Consider the following 25,800-nt stretch of genomic DNA (forward strand, 5'->3'; position numbering starts at 1 on the left):
TGTAAACTCTACAATTTGAAACTAATTGCGGACCCCCCTAATCCATTTTTTTTTATATCAATTGACAAGTACACTGTACTGTCTATATACACCTAAAAAAATATACAATTTAATAAAAAGTGATGCCCCTCCCCCATGAGAGGCCCTAGGCGACTGCCTGTCTGGCCTCCCTTTGGAGCCGGCTATGACCTCACTCGACCACTCCAAATCAGAAAACTTGTTGAAGTCAGAGTTGGCTGCTGGATTCTTTGGAAATTGATGAGGAGTGAATCTCTGTCTTCAGGTTAGGGGAGAAGGAGGAGGGAAGAGGTGGTTGTTGTGGCCGTCGAAGATTGGGGTGGGTCTCCATCTTCCGCTTGGTGACGAAAGAGAGGACAAGAATTTGGGTTGAGAATGACCAAGTCGGTGGAAAGTTGAGAGAGTAGGGTTTTTACAACATTATTATTGGGGTGTACTTAGTAAAATACGGGTACAAATAAGATTCATCCATAAAAAAGCTTCCCATTATTATATAAGGCATCTTATCAATCAACACATCCAAAAGCGTCTAAAACTAAAAATAAACGTCATAATACAACTACCAATCAACTTCAATCGCATCTTTCAAACAGCATTATAAAACAGCCCCTATTTAATTTTTTGGGCCTTTGTGACCTAATTGGGGTCTTAGCCTCTTCCACGATTCAGACAAATTTATTTGACCTATCAGCTTCTTAAGCTCCTCCTGAAGTTCACAAACCTGATAGTCCAATTCAGATATTCTGCCAGGGTGCACGCTCTTCTTCTGGAAAGAAAATGACAAAGGCATCTGCATTTCAAGTTCTGAAAATACAATATCATTCAGAAGAACAACTTCAAGGATGATGTTTTTAGGAAATACAACAAGATGGTATAAGGGGATAGGTGCCAATTTTTGGACAGATTCTGCTTGCCCCTGCCCTTGGAAGAAGCAGATGGAACACAAACATCAGTATTGCTAACTCTGAAAAGTGCCCAAAAAAAAAGGAATACGTAATCTCAAGGGTGATTCTTCTTTGCAGATGCATCACATATTAAAATGCCAAAAATGGTATGCCTTAAGACAAAGTAAAGTAACTGTAGTAATTAGGCATGAGATGTGGAGGATATCCTCCAGAAAACTAACAAAGCCTGCAGCATAGCAGAGACTAATGGGAGCTTAATCCAAGTAACCATCATTTATATATGGGAAAATGCAGCAGGAAAGCAGAAATTCCTATCGGCAAGTAGGATTTCAGGTTTCTAATGCGGTTGTCACTACTGGAATTTGGAACATTGTAAAGTCACCAATAAATACTAGAATAAATACAAAGAATAACAAGTAAAGTCCTAGAAAACGATAGTAACACAATTGACTCAATTAAATGGAACAGGAATGAAGGATTCTCGTATACATGCCAAGCTCAAACAACTGAAAAGGAAAATAATAATTAAAAAAAAGCATACCACAAAAAGTCAAGTGAAACCAAGTTGTTTTTACACAGAAGCATCAGGATTGACTCCTAAAACCCCTGAAGTGACTAAATTACTAGTCGTTTTCGAACTCTGTTTCATGAGCATTCGAAATCAATAATAATACGAACACCAATTTTTCACATGATTATAATTTGTAAGTGGCCAAAACTCTAAAAAAATTACCGGATACAAAAGACAAGTAACGCGCATCGAAATTTGAAATGGAAATTAGTATCAGCAAATCCATACACGGACAAATCAACTAAAAACAGTGAAAATATATCAAATCTCACTAGTTTGAGATGGAGGGGGCAGATTGGTGGGCAGCCTGGCTGACTTAGCAGGCTGAACCTGAGCAGCAGGTGCTGGCTACTTGATCTTCTCCACCTTCTGAGCCACCATGTTAAGTTGAGTAAGGTCCCCGTTGTCATCAACATCGCAATTGAGGAGGACAAATAGTTCATGGTTGCCATTCTTTTGAAGCTCAGAGACTGTTACAGCCACAAGATACAACAGAAACAAACATTCAAAATAGACTGAATAGTAACCATAAAACCCATGACTTAAATGCATGAAGAATGATAAGAATTGATCAAAGACTACACAGATAAGAGTGTTTGGGATATAGAGAATTGAGAGGAATTGATAGGTTACCAAGAGGAGTGAGCACGTTCCCTACATTTGTAGGGATCTAAAGCAGAAGGAAGAGAACTACAGAGAGAAACTAGAATTAACAAAAAACAATAACAAGAAAAAACTGTAAAAAAAGCAAACAACTAAGGGACCTTTGAAGTGACAAAACCATAAAAAGTTGCAAGTGTCGAGCTTTGGAGATCAACACCCAAAAACAAGTCAACAACATATTATGTTAAGAAAGGTGAGAAACAATTGGACAAAAGAAGATTTCTTTCACTTGAATTTTTTAAAGCGATCTTCTTTGACGATGATTATCTTCCACAGACAATAACCTTGAATGCATTCTGTCACAATGCTCTGTTTTTTCAACACAAATTTTATCTTCCAGCCCTTTAGAATCTTTCAACAGAGTGTTATCCTGATTTTGGGGAACTTTCAATATCATTTCTTGGGGACAACTTGCTTCTTCGGTGATGCCTAGGAGATCCTGAACTACCAAGCGATAATTTCTTTCCTCTATGCGGAGAACTTTCTTGAACATGTCTAGGTGAGTCTGCATCATCTTTATTGGTCCTTCTTCTTTGAGGGCTTACACTCCTTCTGCTGCTTCTTGAAAGAGATGAGAGTCGTTCACATGATTTATCCGTATCTCTTCTTCCAGCTCTAACACGGGCGTCCCTATCTCTATATGATCTCCTATCATCATCATACCGTGAATGATGGCGAGATCTATGTGGAGACCTGGATCTGTGGAACCTAGGACGGTGGGATGGAGGTGAGTAAGATTGAGACCTTCGACGCCTCCGGTGATAAGGGATGGGTGATCTTGACAAGGATCTAGACCTTGCACGAGATTTCCGCCGATACTTGATTGGTGATCTAGACCTAGATTTAGACTTTGCAAGGGAAGTGGAAGGAGACCTAGATTTTTCTCTTATTTCCTTCTCTTCAGTTCCAAATCCATCAGCTTTTAATTTTTTACTTATTTCTGCAGCTCTGGCTGCAGCTAATTCTGTTGCAGATTTCATCGTTGCAGCTCGGTTAGCTGCATGTTGTGCGGTCAATGTTTGTTGCATCAGTAAAGCCTGCTGAAACTGCATTTGTTGCATAGCAACAGCTTGTTGCATCACCATTGGCAGAGAGGATGCGGCAAGTGAAGAATTCGAAAGAGCAGGCTTTTGAGGAAGGGTTTTCGCCATCTCAACATTCAATGGCCGTCCACCCACTTCCATGTTGTTCAATGCCAATGCAGCAGTTGCTTCCTCGGGTTTCGAGTATTCTAAGTAAGCAAAATGCTTTGAATCTGTAATGGTGCATTCAACAACTGTCCCACAAAAGCTAAAGAGTTGTTTTAATTGTTCCACCGTGAGAATTGGATTAAGATTGCTAACTTGCACAGTCTTCTTTAATGCATCGGCCTTTCCAGCTTTGTCAGCTGAACCTGTTGAACAGAAAAAAATTTAACGAACAAAAGCATACTCATGAGCTCATAAGAAAATAGTACACTGAAATGGGAAGTAACTTAAAGAAATACCAACCAAGATTAAACGTTATAACAAAGGTAAATTTCAAGCCACTAAAATACTAACATAAGTTATTTTCCATAGAAGGAACATATCAAAGGAGAAAAAGGTACCAGAATAATCTTTTGTTGATTGAGCACGAGCTTCCACTTGAGCAGCATGGGCTTGAAGGGCTTGGGCAGCAACAATAGCCTGTGCAGCAGCAATTGCAGCTGCAGAAGGTGCCATAGGCACCTGGCTCATTGTCCCCATGGTGGTTGTTCCCGCTAATGCAGCCATTAGCAAATTGTGCGGTGGGTGGTTCAACTTACAATCAGTTTTGGCACAGCGACCATTGAGGTACTCCCTACAAACTTCCCCAAGCGAAGCTCCGATACCAGGTAATATGACACCACCAGAGGCACCCGATACAATACCTGGAATCATACCCAGTAATCCAGGGAATGCTCCAGAGACAGAGCCGGAATAATTTGGCAGGTTGGGCATGGTTTGATTTACTAGGTTTGGAAAATTGGATGAAGGAGTCATACCCAATACTCCTCCGGTTGAAGTGCCTGCACTGAAGAACACCGGGAAGGGGCTGCCCATAATGGGCTTCCCATTACATTCAATATTCACCATATAATTACCTCGTTTTGGAGCAGCATATGTGACTGTGTAAGTCCCATCACCCATGTCCTTGACAATTCCTTCCTGATCCGAACCCCCAACACCCACTCCTGGCGACACCTTCACCTTGATCTGCGCACCTCCATTTGGGACCTTGCTCCCATCCGCGTCTTTTGTAACCACAGTGAAGGTTGTCGGGGCACATGCTGTGCCACCCGCAATTCCAGCCCCGGCTGCAGTGCACTTGCCAGGGTCAACAGGGCCAATGGGCCTGTTCTCCAGGTCCTCTTCTGCTTCCTCTGATTCACTATCAGATAATGCTGCCGCAGCCACCACAACGTCTTTCTCATTCTTCTGCATATCCTTGAATGTGGCCTCAAAAGCGGCTTTTGCCGCAGCTGTCTTCTCCGCCTCACTCTTGAGCTTGGCCTCTTCGGCTTGCTTCATCCATATGGGTTTAGCGGCCATTACTCCACCCCACAAACACAAATCTTCAGAAATATTGTGGAAAAAATAATCAAAACAGTAGAAACTCAAACCCTAACGAAATCGCGCGCTCAAAGCCTCCATCTAATCGTCCTTCGAATGCATATTCATGAAAACCCTAATCTTCAGACTGAGCAGTCCGAGCGTGCTGGCGGCGAAGATAGGGTGAAGTCCCGGTTCTGGTGACTAAACCGAAGCCCTCGAAGCGGTCGATGGAGATGCGAAGTCCGGTGCTGCTGTCGATAAACCCTAATCAAATTAGACGAACGAACTCTGATCCGACCCTATCAGGTCCGCTACCGCTGTCCGTTTCTGGGCCTTACTTGGGCCTTAATCTTGCAATCATTGTAGGCCTATGAGAAACTTACCATCCGCTTTCAAGCGGCCCGAGCCCCAACTTCTTGGATAATATTTTTTTCATCCTTCTTGGAGAATTATTTTTCCCAGGAATGGTGTTTGTTAATATATAAAATCAATTCTGTTTTGCTGAGTGCAGAGGCAAATGTTATACCAAAGTTAGCAACTTCGGAGTCATTATTGATGAATCAAAGATTATCCGCACCTCTCTCCTGTTCATTACTGGTTACTGACGACATGATAAGGTTGAGTTTAAGCTCAGGCATGGGTACAATGATATTATTATTAAAATCAAACTTAGAACCTTTTTAATCCAAAATCCAAGCTCTACTACTTTGGTGCTTCTACTCACTGGATTGTCGCATATGTTGTTCGTGATTGTAAGCTCAATTATGAAGTTTGGTTTTTTTTTTTTTTATCTGGGTTTTGAGAATTAGCCAAATCAAGATACAAGTAATCAACGAGAGTGCTTGATTGACAATCGACTGGGTAAGATATATGTGTGTCAAAGGTTCGATTCCAACCACAAACGTAATTCTCTTGTGGTATTTCAAAAAAAAAATAGGATAGCACGAAGGACGAGAGTAATCATACAAACAAGTGCAGCTGCACTGTTACCAAATGCTTCAAACTCAAAGAGTTGTCTGTTCCAGTCATTCTGAGTACCTGCCAAAACATGGAGAAAATGTATTATAGAAAAGTTATGTGATTTAAACAAATATTAACCTAGTTTAAGCGCCTTAAGGTGCTTCAACTTTTGCGGCTTCTTCCACAATACTCCAATCTTCCTTAGCATGTTCCCATTTTTCTTCTTCAGCAAATCATCATCCATGTCTTCATCATAGTGAGAGCTTACCTCTCCGAAAATGGGATTATAATTGCTCTCCAATGACCCGATTCTATCCATAAACTTGCCGTCGTTACCTGCCGAAAGCATGGCAGCAGCAGCCTCTGCCGCCTTCCTCCACTGGTCAGATTGCACCTTTAGCCTTCTCAACTCCGCTTCCATTTCAGAGTTTGTTGCTTGTGCTGCTTCAAGCTGCTCAAACACCCTTGCGGCCTTTCTGTTACTCTTATCTGCCTCTTCCATTGCAACACCCAAGTTTTGTGAGGGCCGCTCTCTCTCTGCAGCCCTTGCTGCCTCCACTTCTACGACCACCTTGTCCTTGACTTTAACTCCTTGTCCATCAGACTTGCCTTCAAATCTCCAGTATGTCCACTTAGTTTTTTAAGTTCATTTCAACCTCAAATTCTCTCTTTGGCTCATCCACAAGCTCTAAAAGGATTTCTGACTTGGTTCCATTTGCAGTGACTGTCTGATCGTCGTGGCATTGTTCTGGGCTCCATCTTGTGATTGTGCGCTCTTCAACGGAGTATGCTTCAAAGCATGATGGATAAAAAGTACCATCATCGTTTGTATTGATGTTGAGAACTAACAGTGTTTTCGCAACACTTCCACATAGGAGAATTGTGCAATAGTAATCAGACCATACCTTCAATCTCCCATACATACTGTTAACTTCTTCTGAAAAAACAAGAACAGCATATTCTGAATGGATCAATGCCGGATGATGACGGTCGGCAACGAAATCCACACCATATTGGGATCCTGTTCTGACCACCCAGTTTTTGTTTCGCAGATGAGAATAAGCCTTGTAGAAGTAAGGGAATGTTGGTTTTATGGATTTCATGTATTCCCACAAATCTTGATAAGTCTTTGGACAGTTATCCCCACCAACAATTTTAAGGCATTTGAGAGAATAGCATAAGTAAAAAGCCTCCTCCAGACCAAGCTGAAACCACTGCTTATCCTTCTCAGCGGTAAGAATGGGTCGGCCGAAACATGAACGATTAAAAAGGTCAGTTTGCTCCTTTTGCACGGCAAGGAGGACACTGCTCCCAGAGAGCAAGCCACAAGCATCTGCTTTGATTAGAGAACATTGAAGTTGTGATACTATATTTGACACAGGATCTGCAAGGTCTTTGAGTTCCGCGATCTTCCCTTTCCACCGTGGCCCCATTTTCATAAACCTTCAAAAGACGAAAAAAAACAGTTGCAATATACAGATAGAATTAAAGCTTTTAGTTAGTAAACAAATACATAAAATCACATGATTCAGCCCAATCTCCTTTTCCATCTTGGCCCCATTTTCATAAACCTTCAAAAGACCAAAGTCCAAAACACCAATAACAGTTGCAATATACGGATAGAATTAAAGTTTTTAGTTCGTAAGCAAATACATAAATCACATGATTCAGCCAAACTTAAAATATATAAATTACAAAATTTGCAAGAAAAACCTAATTAATACATAAATCTTATTGGAACATGTTAATGTCAATGAGGAGAGTGATTGTAATAGAGAAAAGGTCGTAATTATATTACGAGATCTAGGTCCTACTGGTCACTCAGTTTTACTTTGCCATTGTCAATAAAGCTTAAACTTGAATATGGGTGCAAAAAAACAGTCTAACACTTGATTTGAACTAGTCTAATTGAAGAACCAAAGGGGAGTGAAATTTCTATGAACTCTATTTAAAGCTTCATTGATTTCAAATGAATAAAGTAAAAAAAAAACACACACACACACACACACATTCCTCATCCAGAAAGCATAAGCAATATAGAAGCTAAGCTATATCATAATCAACTACGCGAATTTTGCATTTTGGAGTTGCTAGCAAAAATAACAGAAAACAGAAATCCCATTGCCGTCGAAGGGTACCAGAAAAAGCAGAGAAAGCGCTAGGCCGCTATTCGCTAGCAGTCGAGCAGGAGAGACTGGCAGTGGCAATTTACGTCTCAGTCTGATCTTGAATCATCGAACATAAGAAAGCAGCTCCAAATAGCGATCGACCAAATCAGGTGAAAACATTAGAAGATCAAAATTTAACCCAAGATCGCGTAATCACGATAAGCAACAGCCAAAATCAAACCCTAAAATTCCAGCATAAAATATTTTACATGATAGAAAATGATGTTTGAATGATTCTATTGAGCTGGGCTTTAAAACGAGAAGCCCCACATTAATATGGACTATTAATTAAAAAGTCCAGCCCACTGAAGAGATAGATCTTAGGCCCATCTTGTGACCGTCGAGGCGTCGACTTCAACAAGACAACAACGGAAGACCTAGAAGCCCACAGAGGAATCGCAGAAGCTACATCAAAGCAAACCATAACCACCATCGTCGGTTATCAAATTCGGCTTATTAACCAGAACAACGTCCGGGCGGTTTCTGTACATTTGCTCGCGTCCGGCGTCCATTGTGATGCGCGTCGGGCGTCCATTCCTAAAATATGGGCTCTAGATGGGATTTTATGAAAATCTTTCTGAAAAGTTAATGGAATTAGGCCTGTGCAAAGAAGACTCTCTTCCTTCGCTTACCTCACTCCTCGAGATTCAGTTCATGGATTCTCAAATTCACTAAGGAAAATCTGCGCGACAGCAGCGCCGAGGTTAGCTCTTCAGTCGCTATCTTTTCCTTTTCTGAGATTCAGCTATTCGAGCTATACAAGCAGTGTTTTCTTTTTGTCAGATTCGAAGTTATTACTTGCATATAGATTAAGTTGAGTTTGTGCAGTCACAGACCGTTTATGGTTCTTGGCTTTTGATGACATGATTGCTGCTCGGAAAAATTGTTTGAGTAATAGTTACTCAAACAAATATTTTATCAGTAATTGGTGCTTTAGACCTCCATTGAACCGGAGTTATTGGCATTTTAGAAGCTTTTCTTCGTATGAACATGGTGCATCGAACTTGTTGGCCCGATATTCTGTTGTCCCTTGTGATTTGAAACTGATAAACAACAAATTGGGGGCTTCAATTCATTTTAATGGAACCCAATTTGACCCGAGTTTCAAGATTCCTCCAAATGCATGTTTACACCGGTATGGGTTGATTCCCTTCTTTTCATTGTACTCAACTAAAGCCCCATCAAGGCAGCTGAGGAGGGGGTACCAAGGAAAATCAAAGTCTAACAGCAAACCTGTCCTTGACGAAGCTCAATTTCAGGGAGCAGTTTCTCAGCTGCAGCCAAGATTCACTAATGAAGAACTTTTGAGTGTCATAAACCTGCAGGGAGATCCTGTGGTGTGTTTGGAGTTGTTCAATTGGGCGTCGCAGCAGCCTAGATTTAGGCATGATGTCTCTACTTATCACATCACGATCAGGAAGCTTGGTACAGCTAAAATGTACAAAGAAATGGATGATATTGTTAACCAAGTGCTTGCGGTTCCTTCCGTTGGCAATGAGGCTCTTTTCAACAACATAATATATTTTTTTACTGAGGCTAGGAAGTTGACTAGAGCTGTGAATATATTTAAATACATGAAGAATAATAGAAAATTGGATTGCAGGCCTTCGGTTAGAACGTATAATATTCTCTTCACGGCATTATTGAGTAGAGGGAGCAATTCTCTTATCAATCATGTATATATGGAGACTATTAGATCCCTGTTCAAGCAAATGGTTAATGATGGGATTGAACCTGATATATTCTCGTTAAATGCTATGATAAAAGGATATGTTCTTTCGCTTCATCTTAATGATGCTCTGAGAATATTCCATCAGATGGGTACAGTTTATAGTTGCCCACCTAACTCATATTCCTATGATTATCTGATCCATGGGTTATGCGCACAAGAGAGAACGGATAATGCAACGGCATTGTGTGATGAAATGAAGAGAAATGGTTTTGTCCCAAGCAGCAAATCGTACAACTCACTTGTGAATGCTTTAGCTCTTAATGGGGAGGTCGATGAGGCAATCAATTTCCTGTGGGAGATGATTGGGAAACGCAAATCAGCCGATTTCATCACATACAAGACAATTCTTGATGAGATCTGCCGAAGTGGAAGAGCTCAAGAAGCAGTGAGATTTTTAAAGGAGTTGCAAGAGAAAGACGTTGTGGATGGGCATACTTACCGGAAGCTGCAATATGTTCTCGAAGATGATTTTGGAATTTCAAATGGCAGGAATCACTTCAGGTATTGAGCGTTGGTGTTCTGTCTTTCTGGATTTGGTGAAGTTTACTTGCTCTTTATCTTATGCTGGAGTCTGTCTATTCATGTGCATTCAAAGCTGATGCCCATATTTAGAAGAATTGTATGCAGTTGGCAGCTGGTGCTCATCTTTCCCTCAGTTATTGTTGAAAGCAATGTTTATAACTAGTATAAGATGAAAAATTGCAGGATAGGGAGATATCATAAGATTTTTACTTCCATCTTGTACAATGTTCTCTCTTTTCTACCATATGGAACCATTGTTAAAGCAATTCCAGGGGGACGAAGAAAGTCGAACATATGTTTGAATTGAATATTTTGCTCCATCGTTGCAGTTCATGCAAGAATCTAGGATCTAACTCCTAAGTTGATGAAATATTCCATAGTTTGAACTGTGGAAGAACTCTTTCAATGAGATGGAGAGGGCTAAAGCTGCATGGTGTTCTGCCATTACAATGTAATATGTTAAGTTGCATATTCCATTGTAATGCATTTATATGCCTTGCTCTTTATTCATAACTTGGTTGTATAATATTTTGTCATGTATATGAAACATTACAGTAATTCAACATAGTCCTGAGAATAACTTGTTTAAGATCTTTTACGCTTGGCTGCTGCAAGACTATTATGACTTTGGTTTCATGTTTATGACAGGTTAAGGTGAGGCCCTGCATACCTTAAACCAGAGGGGTACGAATTTTAGTTTGAGCTATTAAAAGGATCAGAATTATCCTTTTTTATTGGAAAAAAGGTTTTATTTAGCACCAAGGGGGTGCAGAGAGCAGTATAACAGGGAGGCAAAACTAAAAGCTTTTTATCTTCTTTGGAGCATGTTGTTCTCCTTTTTCACTTGAAAAGGCATCTCCACATGGTTTCTTAGAAATTTGTTGCCAGATTCAGGAGGCTATGTCCTAAAATTTGTGATATGATAAAAGCTTGATCAAGTGCTAGAGATACTGGTCTCGTTTCTGATATGCACACTTCATGAAATATCACATTTATTCGACAATCTGAGACTTATTTGAAATTGAAGCTGAGGGTGCGTAGGAATGACACCATGAATCAGTCATCTTTCCAGCCATCCAAGCCATCCAGCCATAAGCACTAGAGCAAGTATATTGGAGGATGCGGTTGTTGAACCAAATCTACAAGACAAGATTACTAGTGAATCTAATATACAAAATACAGGGGCGGTTAAAAAAGAATCAAAACCCTATAAGCACTCTAGCAACAAGGGTTCCAACAATGGAAGCCAATGTGGGGGAGGGGGTTCTACTGTATCCTGGTTGCGTGCGCTAAGCAACACACGTATATCTGAGGGGGAATGTATTTCATGCTTCTGTATCAACTACCAGTTCATGCTTCTCAGAATCAAGCGGAGACATCTTGCTGTGTGTTTTAGCACTGTCCATGGAAAATCTCTGGTCACAAGAATTTGGTTTTGCCATCAAAGTCAGCTTGCCAACTACTTTCTGCATTCAACAAGAGAATATTAGTCACAGAAGACTGATTAATCCACAATTTTATCATGAAGTATTGGAAAGACTAATCAAATATCCAGAGATTCAACAAAAAAGCCCCATGCCAATGCTCTCAAAGACAGAAGTCCAAATGTTTGAAAAAGGCTTACATCGTTAAATGAAGAATCACTTTGGAGTTCAATTTCACGTATTTGTTGCATTGTCATGCCAAACCATTCATCGATCCAACTGAAACAATTTCGGTGACTTTCTAGGAAAAGTGCCTTTTCACCCTAACAAAACCATCAGTAGAAGAGAACAACTTAATTTAATTCAGTTTATATAGAAGTCAACAATTGCAAATAAACAATCCACCACACAAAGCAAGGGCATGCAAACAACACAAGTGACATGCAAATATAACCTACGATCTTTCTCCAGATTAAAATTCGCGTTTCCTGTGCTGGACAAGTGACTACTTAGAGAAAGCCTAATGCCACACATCTATTTCCATTTCCAGTAGCATTCAAAGTAAAACTCTGAAAGAAACCCGATTTCTATATTCATCCCGGCCTTTGTTCCTCTTGTCAATCACTATAATCTTCTTTTACCAACTTCTAAATAAATTTTACGATTTTCATGTTACATCTCCCTTGGAATCCTTCCTACATCCCTGAGACTGTGATGTTATTTCCTTTTCTCTTCTGCCATAAAACCTCTTCGCAAAATTTTGTTTCATTTTCTTAAGTTGAAGAACCACACATCACCTCCTCCAAAGAAGTATGAAGTGGGAGTAAACATGTATAAAATAACTTCTATGGTGACTCAAGAGAAAACTCAAAGAGTAATCTATAGGCTTCATCTTATAATTTCGTCTCTGTTCACATAATGCCCCACCACTTAAGCAAACAAAATATTGTGACAATAATTCATGAAGGACAAGAGCTGGCATCTATAGGAAAAAGGCCAAGCCAAGCCATGTTTATAGATGCCTTCTCTTTCAATAAATTTTGTCCTCCAAACTACACAGGAAAAGAATCACCTTATTGATACAGCACCAAATCGAAAGATTACACAAAAATCTTGTCCAAAAAATTGTGACCCAACCAAGAAAATTGCTCTGCTTCAAAATATGCCATTAATGACACCATATCACTCATCTCTTCAAATCATGAAATAAGTCGAGAGGGCAAAAAAAATTTGGAGTAGGCATTCATAAAGTAGAAGAAGTATTAAAGTTGTCTATGTTCTTATTTTACCTCCAGTAAAGCTTGTTCAAGACGATAACCAAAGCCCCAGTATGGTGCATCTATTGTCACCAATTTATATGCTGTCATTACTGGACCACATCTTTCCTGCAAATGCCAAATGAAATCGAGTCAATCATCCATGACTAGATTTGCATCAGCAGCTAAGAGACAAGGTGACAGATAGCAAGTAAATTAGCTTTTCAAGATATGAAAGCCACATAAATTTGATAGCTAAAACCTAATAGCTCCACGCTGCCAAGATTTTAGTTTCTGATATTAAGGGTCAAGAATATAAAAAAGATATGATGCCCTGATTAAGAAAGAATAACTATAACAAATAACAGGAGTTCAAACTCAATTCCTTCAATAGTAGCATCCATATGATTTAAAACATAACCAAAGACTGACACAAATAAACTAACCTGCCATCCCTCGAGAAGCGGACCTCGACCAGTTCTTGCTGATTTAAATTTGGAGAAGTCAACATTGCTACTTTCAATTGCGTAACTCCAATAATTTTTTGCAGTAGAAGCTATATCAATATTTTCTACCTGTCGAGCTGCTAATTGTTCCTTGCTTAAACCATGCACCTGGTTATCAGGTCCAGAGATGAGAAGCCAACAACAAGAAGAAGAAGGAAATATATGACTTTCACATAACAGAGACTTCAGAAGACGCTTACATTCTCTGACTGCCCACTGTCCGCCAGATGAATTGTATCAATAGTTAGACTAAACCTGGTAAAATAAGGGCACTGCAGAGACAAAAAAAAACCTTGAGCAAACTGACCTCATACACATCCAATAGAGCGATAGCAGGGGTATTTAAAAGACACGTAAGTGGTTACCTTAATTACTGGGTAGTGCAAAATCCATTCCCACAGAGAAACCAAAAAACATATTAATACAAAATAAACAAGCTTAAGTTCTGGGATAAAATACGCAAGAAACAGAAAATGACTTGGGAAACCTGTTTTGCATCTTGGGTAAGCATTCCATGCTTCCTCTTGCATGACAAGTGCATCGGCTGGTGCAAACGTTGTCAGCCAAGCCGGTGCTTTGCTGCACAAAGATGTAAAAGAACATGCAATGCCATAATCTGTATTAGTGTTACAAAATTACATTACTGAAATTTATGAAATGAAAATACTACAAAGACTTGATAAACATTCATCCCCCACTCTTTCCAAGGCACTGGGAATAATTAGTTAAACAACAATCAAAGCAATCCATGGTCATAGGTAACTCAAATCATCATTTGACACGCTAATATCTACTTGACTCCTCTATCAACTACAGAAAATGAGAGTACAAAAAATTACCTTTGCAAACGATAAATTTTAGAAGTGTATTGACCCTTTCCAAATACATCATCTTCAAAGGGTCTGTTCTGCAAAACTTCAACACCCTCACTACTAGTTGTACTCTGTTGCTGCATCTTTGTCACCATGTACATCTGAGCTATTTGATACTGCAATAAAAAATTTGTAGTTGAGCAAGCTAAGCCAATACTCTACATTTAGTAGATTACTACATTTTGATTCACCAGATACAGAAAGGTCTCATCTGGTCTCTTTTACCTCTTCCAACGACATGGGCATCACAATTCGGCTTCAGAAAAAAGTCGCAGACAAAACGCAAATTCATTGGTTAAGGAAATGCCCCAAAAATGGAAATTTTGTTCACAGGAAAAGCGCTATAATTCTATAAACAAAATATACTTCAAGATTCATTACCCTATAAGAATTATCATCTATTCGGCTTCAACAACAGTTAAAACATGCATAAACTAGGCAAATTTATTTCCGAATGTTTCAGCATCTAGCGCACAATTATTTCATACTTTCTTCCACCTTTTCTGCCTCGTTTTCCAGGCAACCAAACAAGATACCCATACGTACCCAAATTCGAAAACCTGCTAAAGCACCTGATGGTTGAAAACTTGAAATTAAAAGAAAATATGAGAACAAAAAAGGATACAATTCCTTTATTTGAACCATGCCTGGCAATCTAAACCGTGAAATAGCGAAATTTAGAGGCTGATAATGATGTTTGTCCAAAAATAGGAGAAACAATCGAGAGCTAAAGATGGGGAGAGAGAGAAATAGGACTATAGGAATAGGGAAGAAGAACACAATGGGCTGCCTGCAAAACGCGTGCCGTCAAGCGCGTTTCATCGTTTGTCATAAAGGGCGGTGGTCGGTTAAGCCGAAGAGGAATGTTAGGTACCCCATATACTCATAGTATAAATCTATTAAATGAAATTTTAATATGTTTTAACTATTAAAATATAATATCTTAGATTTTTAAAAAAGTTATGTATTCAATGCATAAAATTTTTCTAACAATATATTAAAGTTATCAGATAAATCTTAATTCCATTATTTTTTACAATGAAATTTTTTAATTTCATTTTTTTTTATGACATTTCAAAAACAAATGAATTCATAATCAAAATAATGAATTTTAGATTGTTTTTTAAAAACCAATAGAATCTATAATAAAATAATAAATTTTGGATAATGAATTTTGAGATAAAAAAAATGAAAATAAAAATAGTTCATTTATTAAATTAATGGAATAAATTTGTTAGATTTTCAGGACCAAACTGTTGTACATGTCATTTTTATAAGCCCAATTACATTTACGTGAAGCATGATCCAATGTCAACCAGGTATTCCTTCCCATACCAATAAAAAAAAGACGAAAAACCAGGTCTTCCTTTTGACTTTCGGATCTCTTCTAAACGACGTGGTTTTCCGGTCCACGCCGGCAAATCGGGATGCAGATTTAAGCCTTTTAGGGGCCGACAGAGTTATGGGCCCAACAATGACAGCATGGCCACTAGGACATTAATTAACTGGAAATCTAGAATTCCCCATTAGGCCCAGATCAGAGTAACGGCCCAATTAATGAAGTTTTGGGCCCATTACTTGCCCTCTCTAAAAAAAATAAGCGCAGCCTCATAGTAGGCCAAAACCCTAGTATTGCTGGGTCGGACTAACTTATCGGATCAATCCCGAGTCCCGACAGACCCGTTACCGTACCAGTGTGTGGCCTGATCTGACAGTGCCAAATAGGCCAAAACCCTAACTTGGTTCTTCTGCCTTATGAACGATCAGCCAAAAAATCTGCGAGCCAACTGAAGGGAACATCCTCAATCAAACAAGAAAGTATCCTCTCCTCCTGTAAAACCCTAACCCCATAGCAAGCTCTCTCCGAGCGGGTGACATTTCTAATTCTCACTCTGTTGGTCACTTGATGATGAGCTTAAATCATTGTAGAAACTTCTCTTCCTCTTCAATATTTCTTCATAGATCAGGGTCAAGTAGATCAGTTTGTTCGAAATCTCGCGTTTTCTTCTACTCTTCTAAGAAGAAATGCAACCGAAACTTCTATCCTCTCAACCTCCAGATATGGCCGCCGCGGGTTGCTTCAAAGGAGCTTGGTCGAGTCTGCCAGGTCCGCTGCGAAGAAAAGACAACGTACGCAGAGTTAACAGCGGAGGCGCCGCCGGGAAGAGGCAAGCGAACCGATTTGAAGAAGATTCTGATCCTTGGTGCTGGTCCCATCGTGATTGGACAAGCTTGCGAGTTTGATTACTCTGGCACTCAGGCATGCAAGGCTCTCAAAGAGGAGGGCTACGAAGTTATTTTGATTAATTCGAATCCTGCCACTATCATGACCGACCCGGATTTGGCCGATAGGACTTACATTGCGCCCATGACTCCGGAGTTGGTGGAGCAAGTGCTCGAACAGGAGCGTCCCGACGCCCTACTACCCACCATGGGAGGCCAGACCGCGCTGAACCTTGCGGTGGCCTTGGCTGATAGCGGCGCACTGGAGAAGTATGGCGTTGAACTGATAGGAGCCAAGCTGGACGCGATTAAGAAGGCTGAGGATCGTGACCTGTTCAAGCAGGCGATGAAGAGTATTGGCATCAAAACACCTCCCTCTGGGATTGGAAACACTCTGGAGGAGTGCATTGAAATTGCTAATGAAATTGGGGAATTTCCTCTGATTATTAGACCTGCCTTTACTCTGGGAGGTACTGGGGGCGGAATTGCTTATAACAAAGAGGAGTTTGAGACGATATGTAAGGCGGGGCTAGCTGCTAGTTTGACTAAACAAGTTTTGGTGGAGAAATCTCTTCTTGGATGGAAGGAATTTGAATTGGAAGTTATGCGAGACTTGGCAGACAATGTGGTAATTATATGTTCTATTGAGAATTTCGATCCTATGGGAGTCCATACTGGGGATTCGATAACAGTGGCTCCAGCGCAAACTTTGACAGATAAGGAGTACCAGAGGTTGAGGGATTATTCAATTGCAATAATAAGGGAGATTGGTGTGGAGTGCGGGGGTTCAAATGTGCAATTTGCAGTGAACCCAGTGGATGGTGAAGTGATGGTTATTGAAATGAATCCAAGGGTCTCGAGATCATCTGCTTTGGCATCCAAGGCTACTGGGTTCCCTATAGCAAAAATGGCTGCTAAGTTGTCAGTTGGGTACACTTTGGACCAGATTCCAAACGACATTACAAAGAAAACGCCAGCTAGTTTTGAGCCATCGATTGATTATGTGGTCACTAAGGCAAATGCTATACACCCTGTTTTGAGCGTTCTGTAGATTGCTGATGCTGCTTATCTTTTGTGATTATTTTACATGTCTTCTTTTGTTATTGTTGTTGTTCATTGTTATTTCATTTATGTGCAGATTCCTCGATTTGCATTTGAGAAATTTCCTGGTTCAGAACCAATATTGACAACACAGATGAAATCTGTTGGGGAAAGCATGGCAGTAGGTCGAACATTTCAAGAATCGTTTCAGAAAGCAGTTCGATCATTGGAATGTGGCTACTCTGGATGGGGTTGTGCACAAGTCAAGGCGCTTGAATGGGACTTGGAAAAGATGAAGTACAGTCTTCGAGTACCAAACCCTGACCGCATCCATGCCATATATGCTGCAATGAAGAAGGGAATGAATGTGGATGACATTCATGAGTTGAGTTATATTGACAGGTGGTTCTTAACTCAGCTTAGAGAGCTTGTAGATGTTGAACAATATCTTCTAAGTCAGAGTTTGTCCAACTTGTCGAAGGACGACTTTCATGAGATTAAAAGAAGAGGATTCAGTGATAAGCAGATAGCTTTTGCGACTAAATCAAGAGAGAGAGAAGTCCGGTCAAAGAGGATTTCACTTGGAGTTACTCCAGCATATAAGCGTGTGGACACATGCGCTGCCGAGTTTGAGGCAAACACTCCTTATATGTACTCTTCCTATGATTTTGAGTGTGAGTCAGCTCCAACTGGAAGGAAGAAGGTTTTGATTTTAGGTGGAGGACCAAATCGTATTGGGCAGGGCATTGAGTTTGATTATTGTTGTTGCCATGCATCTTTTTCCCTTCAGGTTGGTGTTTTCTTTCTCGCAACAATTCAATCAGTGTCATCTCTTTAGAACATTTTCGCACATTTATTATGTCATGTTTACCAACCTGCTCATACATATGGAGATGATATAGTTATACCATTTTTTAGAACTGTTTCTGATTTTCTTCCTTACCATGCAGAGTGCTGGATATGAGACTATTATGATGAATTCAAATCCTGAAACAGTCTCCACAGATTACGACACCAGCAATCGTCTTTACTTTGAGCCTTTAACAGTTGAAGATGTTCTGAATGTAATCGATTTGGAACGACCGGATGGCATCATTGTTCAGTTTGGAGGTCAAACACCTTTGAAACTTGCTCTTCCTGTCCAGCATTACCTAGATGAGCACAGGCCTCTATCTGCCAGTGGCGCTGGGCATGTACGGATTTGGGGCACATCGCCAGATTCGATAGATGCAGCTGAAGATAGGGAGCGGTTTAATGCTATCCTTAACGAGTTGAAAATTGAACAGCCAAAGGGAGGGATTGCCAAAAGTGAAGTGGCTGCACTTGCCATCGCAAAGGACATTGGTTATCCAGTTGTGGTTCGGCCTTCTTATGTGTTGGGTGGGCGGGCAATGGAAATTGTATACACTGACAGCAAGCTTGTGACTTACCTTCAAAATGCTGTTGAGGTGGATCCAGAACGTCCAGTTTTGATTGACAAGTATTTATCTGATGCTATCGAAATTGACGTGGATGCACTTGCTGACTCGCATGGAAATGTGGTGATTGGTGGTATAATGGAGCATATTGAGCAGGCTGGGATCCATTCTGGCGACTCAGCTTGCATAATCCCCACCAGAACTGTTCCACCTTCTTGCTTAGACACAATTAGGTCATGGGCAACAAAATTGGCCAAGAGGATAAATGTCTGTGGACTTATGAACTGCCAGTTTGCTATCACACCGTCTCAGGATGTTTTCTTGCTTGAGGCAAATCCTAGAGCTTCCCGTACTGTCCCATTCGTGTCCAAGGCAATTGGGCATCCATTGGCTAAGTATGCTGCCCTCCTCATGTCTGGCAAGTCACTTGAGGAGATAGATTTTGTGACAGAGGTGATCCCAAGACATGTATCAGTCAAGGAAGCCGTTCTTCCATTCGAGAAGTTCCCAGGCTGCGATGTGATGTTAGGACCGGAGATGCGTAGCACTGGTGAGGTGATGGGCATTGATTTCAGGTTTGCTGTTGCATTTGCAAAGGCCCAAATTTCTGCTGGGCAAATGCTACCACTTTCCGGCACCGTTTTCATTAGTTTGAATGATTTGACGAAACCCCATGCTGAAAGGATTGCCAAGGCTTTCCTGGGACTTGGATTTAGGATTGTTTCAACTTCTGGAACAGCTCACTTTCTTGAATTAAAAGATATCCCTGTTGAGAGAGTTCTGAAGATGCACGAGGGCCGACCACATGCTGGTGATATGATTGCCAATGGGCAGATCCAGTTGATGGTGATCACGAGCTCTGGCGATACACTTGATGAAATAGATGGTGTGAAGCTAAGAAGAATGGGTCTAGCGTACAAGATTCCTGTAATTACAACAGTTGAGGGAGCCTTGGCAAGTGCGGAGGCAATAACGAGCTTGAAATCCAGCACTGTGAAGATGATTGCACTCCAGGACTTCTTTAATGTTGACGACAATAAGGAGAGTAGTAAAAGCTTGCAGTCAGCTTCTTCCTCCCTATGATCAAGTAGGCATCCCTTTATAGCTCTTGCTCTTGTTTTCCTTTTAGTTGATGCTTCCCTAGTGTGTCCCTAGTGTTACTGTTTTGGACAGAATTTCTATCAAGTTGAATTGTTTTCATAAAAAAATTTATCCTCTCATCTTCTTTTGATTTATGTAGGGCTAATTAGTCGCTAATTTTGCTGCTCAAGTGATACAAGGATGTGCTAGTATATGAAAAATTAGTTTGTCAGCTTATCTCTTGTAGTGTGTTCTATCTACACTGTCATCTTCACCTATGTTTTTGCCGCTGCCAGGATCTCATAGTAGGCACTAGGCAGTCTGTATTCAATTGCTTGTTGTGTTGGTATCTTGTAAGATTGTAAACATGGGTTTTGGTGTTATGGAGCAAGTATTTACTGCTGGAATCTTTTGGTGGATGGATCCATACATGGATACTGCGGAATTCATCTAAATTGCAGGAATCCTGGGCTCTTTCTGTTCCTTTTCTTTTCTGTGAATGATTGTTTAGGCCTGGTATTAATACGACTTGGGCTTTTAACCATGTTGCGTCCAGCTGGTACCCATCCAAGGCCCTGTTAGTGTTGGGTTGATCTGCATGCCAGGCTTTAGTAATCTATGTAGGTGACTGGTATGTCTGATTTCTACAATTCTTTTTTTTTTTTTGAAAAAGGGGTTTGGGGAAGGGTAGGATTTGAACTCACGTCCTAATGAGTGGGTGATCTCTTACATGTAATGTGATTGCCGTTCAACAAATGACTCGCTTGTTGATTTCTACAATTCCACCAGTAGCACTAATCTCATATCCTACTAGTCTTTTATACGACTAATCTTCCATGTGTATGGAAAATGTTGGACATTCCTTGATGTCTTTTAGAAAAGAAGGCACTTCAAAGTAGACTTTTTCTCACTGATTAAGACTTTACTTAAGAGGCATCTTATGTTAATATTTATAAATTTGTCAAGTCGAACCTAACTCAACTAGCGAATCCAAACTTCTAGATACCAAACCACGACCTAGTCATTGATTTTGCTGCTACAAAATTATTGCATGGCTACGGCGAGGATTGAACTTTAGTGAGTGATTAGCCCAAAGTTTTGTAGTTACGTAACTTAAGGGATCAGAATCTGCATTAATAATTTAGAAATAAAATAATGTTGGACATCCTACCCTAGTACCCTATTTTCTTCTCATTCATGTTGAGTTTCTAGAAATGCATGTGAAACATTAAGGAATCTTGGACCATATTTGTCTTCTTATAATTAATTGTCATTAAAATTCTCAACTCAAATACATTGAAGATACTATCCGTTCTATGTCATGGGTCCGTACGGAATTGTTTTTCATGAGCCATCACCATTGGTATTTAGACCCAAAAAATGTGTCTTCAATATGAGAGGAGTTGAACTTTGTTTATAAACCACGTGGTTGAGTTATGTCAGATCGATGTAGGATTTTTAGTCTTGACATTCTCCTGCATTTGTGGATTGGGTTCTGTCATACCCAAAAATGAACAGGTAGAGGCCCATCCAACTGGATTGAGACTTTGCTCCGATATCGTGTTGAAATTCTCAACCCAAACACATTGAGATATTGTCCATTATGGGCTATAGACTCGTACAAATTTGTTATTCATTGGCCGTCTCCATTGATATTTAAACCCAAAAAATGCGTCTTCAATGTGAGATGAGCTCAGTTTTGCTTATAAACCATTTGACTGAGTTATGCCAGATCGATGTAAGATTCTTAGTCTTTTTTAACAATTCTAGTGTCAATTCATGTAATGCCCAATATACCCTCAGTTTCCACCACTGAGAACCTCATGGAACCCAACCAATCACAAACCCACCCACATGCCAGAATTCGTAGATTTCACAATCTCTGTCCACTGTTCTGTGTATTCTTATTCACATATGATATATATGATAGTTGCGTTCAAAATTCCACTGGTGTAATTATAAAAACGTGTCCCCGCTGATATGGATTTTTCTCATTCATTGAAAAAGAAAAGGAAGGACCTTGAGGAGTTGTGTGTGTATCTAGCTGTAGACAGGATTATATCTCTCTGTACCGCTATAGCAAGTCCAAGTGGGAAACTGGTTGGAGCAAATTAAGACCTCCATTAAAACAGTGTGGACCTAAAATTAATGGTGGAAAAATGTTGATGGAATTGAAGCCGAAATCAACGAAGGTCACCACTTATATAGCTTGCAATCACTTGTTATATATATATATATATATATATATACAGAAATTCTCCTATGTGGACCAAAAGTGTGGACCAAGTTTGTGGACTTGTTTTTCAACCATAGATGTGGTGGGCCCCATAATAAATGTGTGGCCCCCACTTATGTTGTGATTGATTACAACCATTGGATTTTGGTCCACAAACTTGGTCCACACTTTTTGGTCCACATAGGAGAATTCCTGATATATATATATATATATACACACACACCATGTAAGTAAGACTTGGTATGTATTCCCTTTGAACTCTGCAATTGAACTTGCTTTTATTGATTTGGGTTTGGTCAATATTGTCGATCTGAGTCCATTTACATTCATTAGGTGTGCAGAATTAGAGTTTTATATATAGATCCATCTAGAACAATTAATTTTGAAACCTGAACCAGTAGTTGAAATGATAAGAATGATGTGTATCACGTTCAAATTTCTTCTTCTTTTTTTTGAAACGGGAAGGGGAATTCGAACCTTGATCACTAAGGTGATACACATCATCCTTATAACTCCAACTAGAGTGTGTAATTTTGAAAGTTCTTGGTGAAGTCTGAAGAATGTTTTAGTCTGTTTTAGTCGTGGGTCTTTGTTACACGTATGTATGTGCAACAAAGACCAGACGATGCGTAGAGAGAGACCAACCCTGACCGTGTGATCTAGTAAGTATGCATGATTGGATGTGTTGAAAACACCGATGCCGTATTATGTAATTAAGTGCACTTCTAACTTCTAAGTGGGGGATATGCATAGTTATGACCAATTCTTCCTGATTAAGACACTCTGGCTTGCGGGACAGGACAGGATTGTCTCAAATTTAAGGTAGTGCCTCTCATATGATAACCGGAAATGGGGCAGTCCAACCAGCATCGGGATATCTTGAGTTCGATTCTCAACGAAAATAATCTTTTGTCAACATTTTTCGATCGAGGTAGTTAAGGTTTATATATGAATTGGATGGTATCAAATTAGCATATGATGTTTTGTAAAACTTTGGAGACGGACTGATGGCAATTTTGCAAATAAGATGAACTTGTTTATCATCACTGAAGCAACTCGAGTGCCTTTGTCGATCTTGGACCTTGATCTATCATCATTGAAGCAGCGCAACTCCAATGCAGCGATCAAGTGCCTCCGATCAAGCTCCAGTGCCTTCGTCGATCTTAGATCTCAGAAAACTGTATTAAAGAACATAAACCAAATGAATTTCTTAACACATTTTTATTTTCAAAATCTAAACTCAAAATCAAGTTAAGAAACTAAAAAAGAAAAATTAATTTCCAAACAGATCGCTTTTGAGTTCCTTGATTTACTTTATTTTCTTCAATACTCTAGCAAGTATTAGGGAACTAATGTAGTGGGAAGAATGCAAATTTTAATTATCATTTTGTAAATATATTTATGTTTTATCAATATGAACTCTTCAAGATTTGTATTACTTTATTTATGTATAGTCAACCTATCGTTATAAATCATAAATGCCATAGCACCCATAAAAAAGAAAAGTTATATGTAAAGTTGTACTTCATGACTCTCTCTTTATCAAAGTCCACACGGCATAGACTCTTTTCAGAGAGGCAGATATATCTACATACATATATATATACATATATAAATTCTCCTATGTGAATCAAAAGTGTTAATCAATTTTATGAACTTCAAATCCAATGGTTGTAATAAAACAAAACAAAAGTGGAGAATATAAATTTTTTGTGGAACTCATCACATGTATGGTTGAAAAGTAGGTTCACACTTTTGATTCACATGGGAGAATTTATATATATATATATATATATATATATATATATATATTCACGTAATATGGGAAGGACAATATTGTCAACTCCAACTGCCTCCAAGGCAAATTAAATTCAACCTCTTACATTTATGTTCTTTTCTTCTATAAAGTGGAATTTTTGGTTATCTTTAGATTGCAACTTGATGGCTATATATATATATATATATATATTCTCTTGAGGTCTAAAAATGAGATCCTAACTTGGATTCACTTTTAAGGTCTAAAATATTTTTCAAAAATCTGGAAAAAATATATGTCTGTTTTGATCTGTTTTATGAATCCAACGATATATTTTTTGTTCGTAACAAAAATCAAATGCAACCTAAAAATAGTATGAAATATCTTTTATTTTATATTCAACGATCCAAAATTATCATGCATTTTTAATGTTGAATTTGATTTTTGTTTCGAACAAAAAAAATGTCATTGGGTTTGTAAGACCGATCAAAATATAAATATATTTTTTAAAAATGTTTTTATCCCTAAAAATTAAGACCTCATTATAGAACCTCACTTTAAGATCTCATGAGAGCATTCCTATATTATGGGTTTCTTCTTTTTTTTTGCCCTTTTGTTGAAGAATATTACAAAAAAGTGCTATACCTAATAGTCCACTATTGTATTTATACTTTGTTTAAGAGGACTGAAACTGGCCGGTCACAATCGTTAATGGCAGCTTAATTAGGTCTTCTCAGGAACAGCCAACAGTCTTCACACTTCATCGACGAGTTGACCAGCTCTCTCCACCAACCTTACCTCATCTATGTCTCTCATATGCATGTCATTACATTTGTGTCTTTGGAACAGACAGTATGAACTTGGGAGATCTTGAATTCGATTTTCACTATAAGTAATATCTTTGTGACCATACCTTAGGTTTAGATTCAACTTACTCTGTCATCGGGTGGAGAATTTCTACACGTGTAGGCCTGATGGCTTGAGTTTAACCTCATATCAGATGTCCGAATAGTGAACTTTGACAACTTGTAGGCTGTTATTGTCGGGTACCAAAAAAATATGTAAATATATTTGTGGTAGTTTGGCAATCAAATACTCAATGGTTGGGTGTATTTAGTAGGTGGTTATGGGAGTAGAAAGATAGCATTGTCCAAGTGGTGGCAGCAAAAACTTGGGCCATTTGTCATTTTTGTTAAAGGTTGATTAGGCATAAAGTAATTCTGGTGTAGACCATTTGACTTCTGCCTAAAAATGGTTAAAAAATAATACACTTTATTTCTTTTCTTTTCTTTTTTCAATATGATGAAGATTCTTCTAAAAAAAAAGATTATTTTATTTTTGTTATTTTTTAAGTAATTAATATGCTATGGGAACATACCCATTTGACTGATAGCCAGTGAATTTATCTGATGTCAAATTATATGGACTCGAAAGATTCTGAATTCGATTCTCAATGGGAACAATACTTCTGTGACCACACATTGAGCTTTGTCCCAACCCTGTCTTTAAGTGAGAAATTTTTATGTATGCAAGCCTAACGTCCGAATTTAGATTCATATTGGATTTTCAAATGATAAACTTATATGATGTAATTCTCGATCCAAAAAAAATCTTTATAACACGTGTTTTTATTTCGCTTAATATTATAATCTCAGTTTTTCTCCGCCTTAAGTGGGGATTTCAAATTAAATTTCTATGAAATTTTGGCATATACTTATTATAGTATGACTTTTCTGTTAATTGGGTGGAAGAAAAAAAAACTGTGTTTGTCGTCCGAGAAAGATGGATAGAGACTCTGCGTGCCAAGGTTTTCTCATTTGAAAAGCTACTTCTATTGAAAAGTCTGACAACCAATAAGAAATTTTGCTTAAAGGAAAAAACAAATTTCTTTGAA

General features: G+C 39.0%; 6 protein-coding genes across 11 annotated transcripts; 2 read left to right on the forward strand and 4 right to left on the reverse strand.

Moving 5' to 3' along the window:
• Window positions 1-481: 481 nt before the first annotated feature.
• LOC119991347 lies at window positions 482-5,032 on the reverse strand. Of its 2 annotated transcripts, XR_005466215.1 has the most exons (3): window positions 3,746-5,032; window positions 1,767-3,550; window positions 482-784 (listed from the first exon to the last, which is right to left on the reverse strand). XR_005466215.1 is itself a non-coding variant. In XM_038837704.1 (2 exons), exons 1-2 carry the CDS (start codon window positions 4,707-4,709, stop codon window positions 2,523-2,525), a joined length of 1,992 nt encoding a protein of 663 aa, XP_038693632.1. In that variant the 5' UTR covers window positions 4,710-5,032; the 3' UTR covers window positions 482-2,522. The 2 variants fall into 2 exon arrangements, 1 of the variants encoding a protein (XP_038693632.1); XM_038837704.1 differs by having other exon boundaries at window positions 482-3,550.
• Window positions 5,033-5,751: 719 nt separating this feature from the next.
• Window positions 5,752-6,201, reverse strand: LOC119990900 (interactor of constitutive active ROPs 3-like). Its single transcript, XM_038837036.1, has one exon. It carries the CDS (start codon window positions 6,172-6,174, stop codon window positions 5,806-5,808), a length of 369 nt encoding a protein of 122 aa, XP_038692964.1. The 5' UTR covers window positions 6,175-6,201; the 3' UTR covers window positions 5,752-5,805.
• A 74-nt stretch (window positions 6,202-6,275) lies between these two features.
• Window positions 6,276-8,025, reverse strand: LOC119990899 (tRNA-splicing endonuclease subunit Sen2-1-like). Its single transcript, XM_038837035.1, has 2 exons — window positions 7,811-8,025; window positions 6,276-7,115 (listed from the first exon to the last, which is right to left on the reverse strand). The coding sequence occupies exon 2, from the start codon at window positions 7,109-7,111 to the stop codon at window positions 6,305-6,307; it is 807 nt and encodes a 268-aa protein (XP_038692963.1). The 5' UTR covers window positions 7,112-7,115; window positions 7,811-8,025; the 3' UTR covers window positions 6,276-6,304.
• A 192-nt stretch (window positions 8,026-8,217) lies between these two features.
• On the forward strand, window positions 8,218-11,039 carry LOC119991356 (pentatricopeptide repeat-containing protein At2g27800, mitochondrial-like). Of its 5 annotated transcripts, none has more exons than XM_038837722.1 (3): window positions 8,218-10,073; window positions 10,168-10,209; window positions 10,424-10,713. In XM_038837722.1, the coding sequence occupies exons 1-2, from the start codon at window positions 8,704-8,706 to the stop codon at window positions 10,169-10,171; spliced, it is 1,374 nt and encodes a 457-aa protein (XP_038693650.1). In that variant the 5' UTR covers window positions 8,218-8,703; the 3' UTR covers window positions 10,172-10,209; window positions 10,424-10,713. The 5 variants fall into 5 exon arrangements, 4 of the variants coding, with proteins under 4 accessions (XP_038693650.1, XP_038693648.1, XP_038693649.1 ...); XM_038837720.1 differs by lacking the exon at window positions 10,168-10,209 and having other exon boundaries at window positions 8,218-8,543; window positions 8,624-10,073; XR_005466226.1 differs by having other exon boundaries at window positions 8,218-10,209.
• Window positions 11,040-11,069: 30 nt separating this feature from the next.
• On the reverse strand, window positions 11,070-14,992 carry LOC119991357 (phosphatidylinositol transfer protein 1-like). Its single transcript, XM_038837723.1, has 10 exons — window positions 14,778-14,992; window positions 14,378-14,408; window positions 14,120-14,268; window positions 13,768-13,859; window positions 13,646-13,653; window positions 13,481-13,552; window positions 13,221-13,388; window positions 12,808-12,903; window positions 11,719-11,841; window positions 11,070-11,560 (listed from the first exon to the last, which is right to left on the reverse strand). Exons 1-10 carry the CDS (start codon window positions 14,795-14,797, stop codon window positions 11,420-11,422), a joined length of 900 nt encoding a protein of 299 aa, XP_038693651.1. The 5' UTR covers window positions 14,798-14,992; the 3' UTR covers window positions 11,070-11,419.
• Window positions 14,993-15,838: 846 nt separating this feature from the next.
• Window positions 15,839-20,363, forward strand: LOC119991108 (carbamoyl-phosphate synthase large chain, chloroplastic-like). Its single transcript, XM_038837317.1, has 4 exons — window positions 15,839-17,390; window positions 17,514-18,206; window positions 18,367-19,921; window positions 20,075-20,363. Exons 1-3 carry the CDS (start codon window positions 16,059-16,061, stop codon window positions 19,915-19,917), a joined length of 3,576 nt encoding a protein of 1,191 aa, XP_038693245.1. The 5' UTR covers window positions 15,839-16,058; the 3' UTR covers window positions 19,918-19,921; window positions 20,075-20,363.
• The last annotated feature ends 5,437 nt before the right edge of the window (window positions 20,364-25,800 follow it).

This window comes from Tripterygium wilfordii, chromosome 22 (genome assembly GCF_013401445.1).
Source record: "Tripterygium wilfordii isolate XIE 37 chromosome 22, ASM1340144v1, whole genome shotgun sequence".
In the NCBI taxonomy this organism is placed as follows: Eukaryota; Viridiplantae; Streptophyta; class Magnoliopsida; order Celastrales; family Celastraceae; genus Tripterygium; species Tripterygium wilfordii.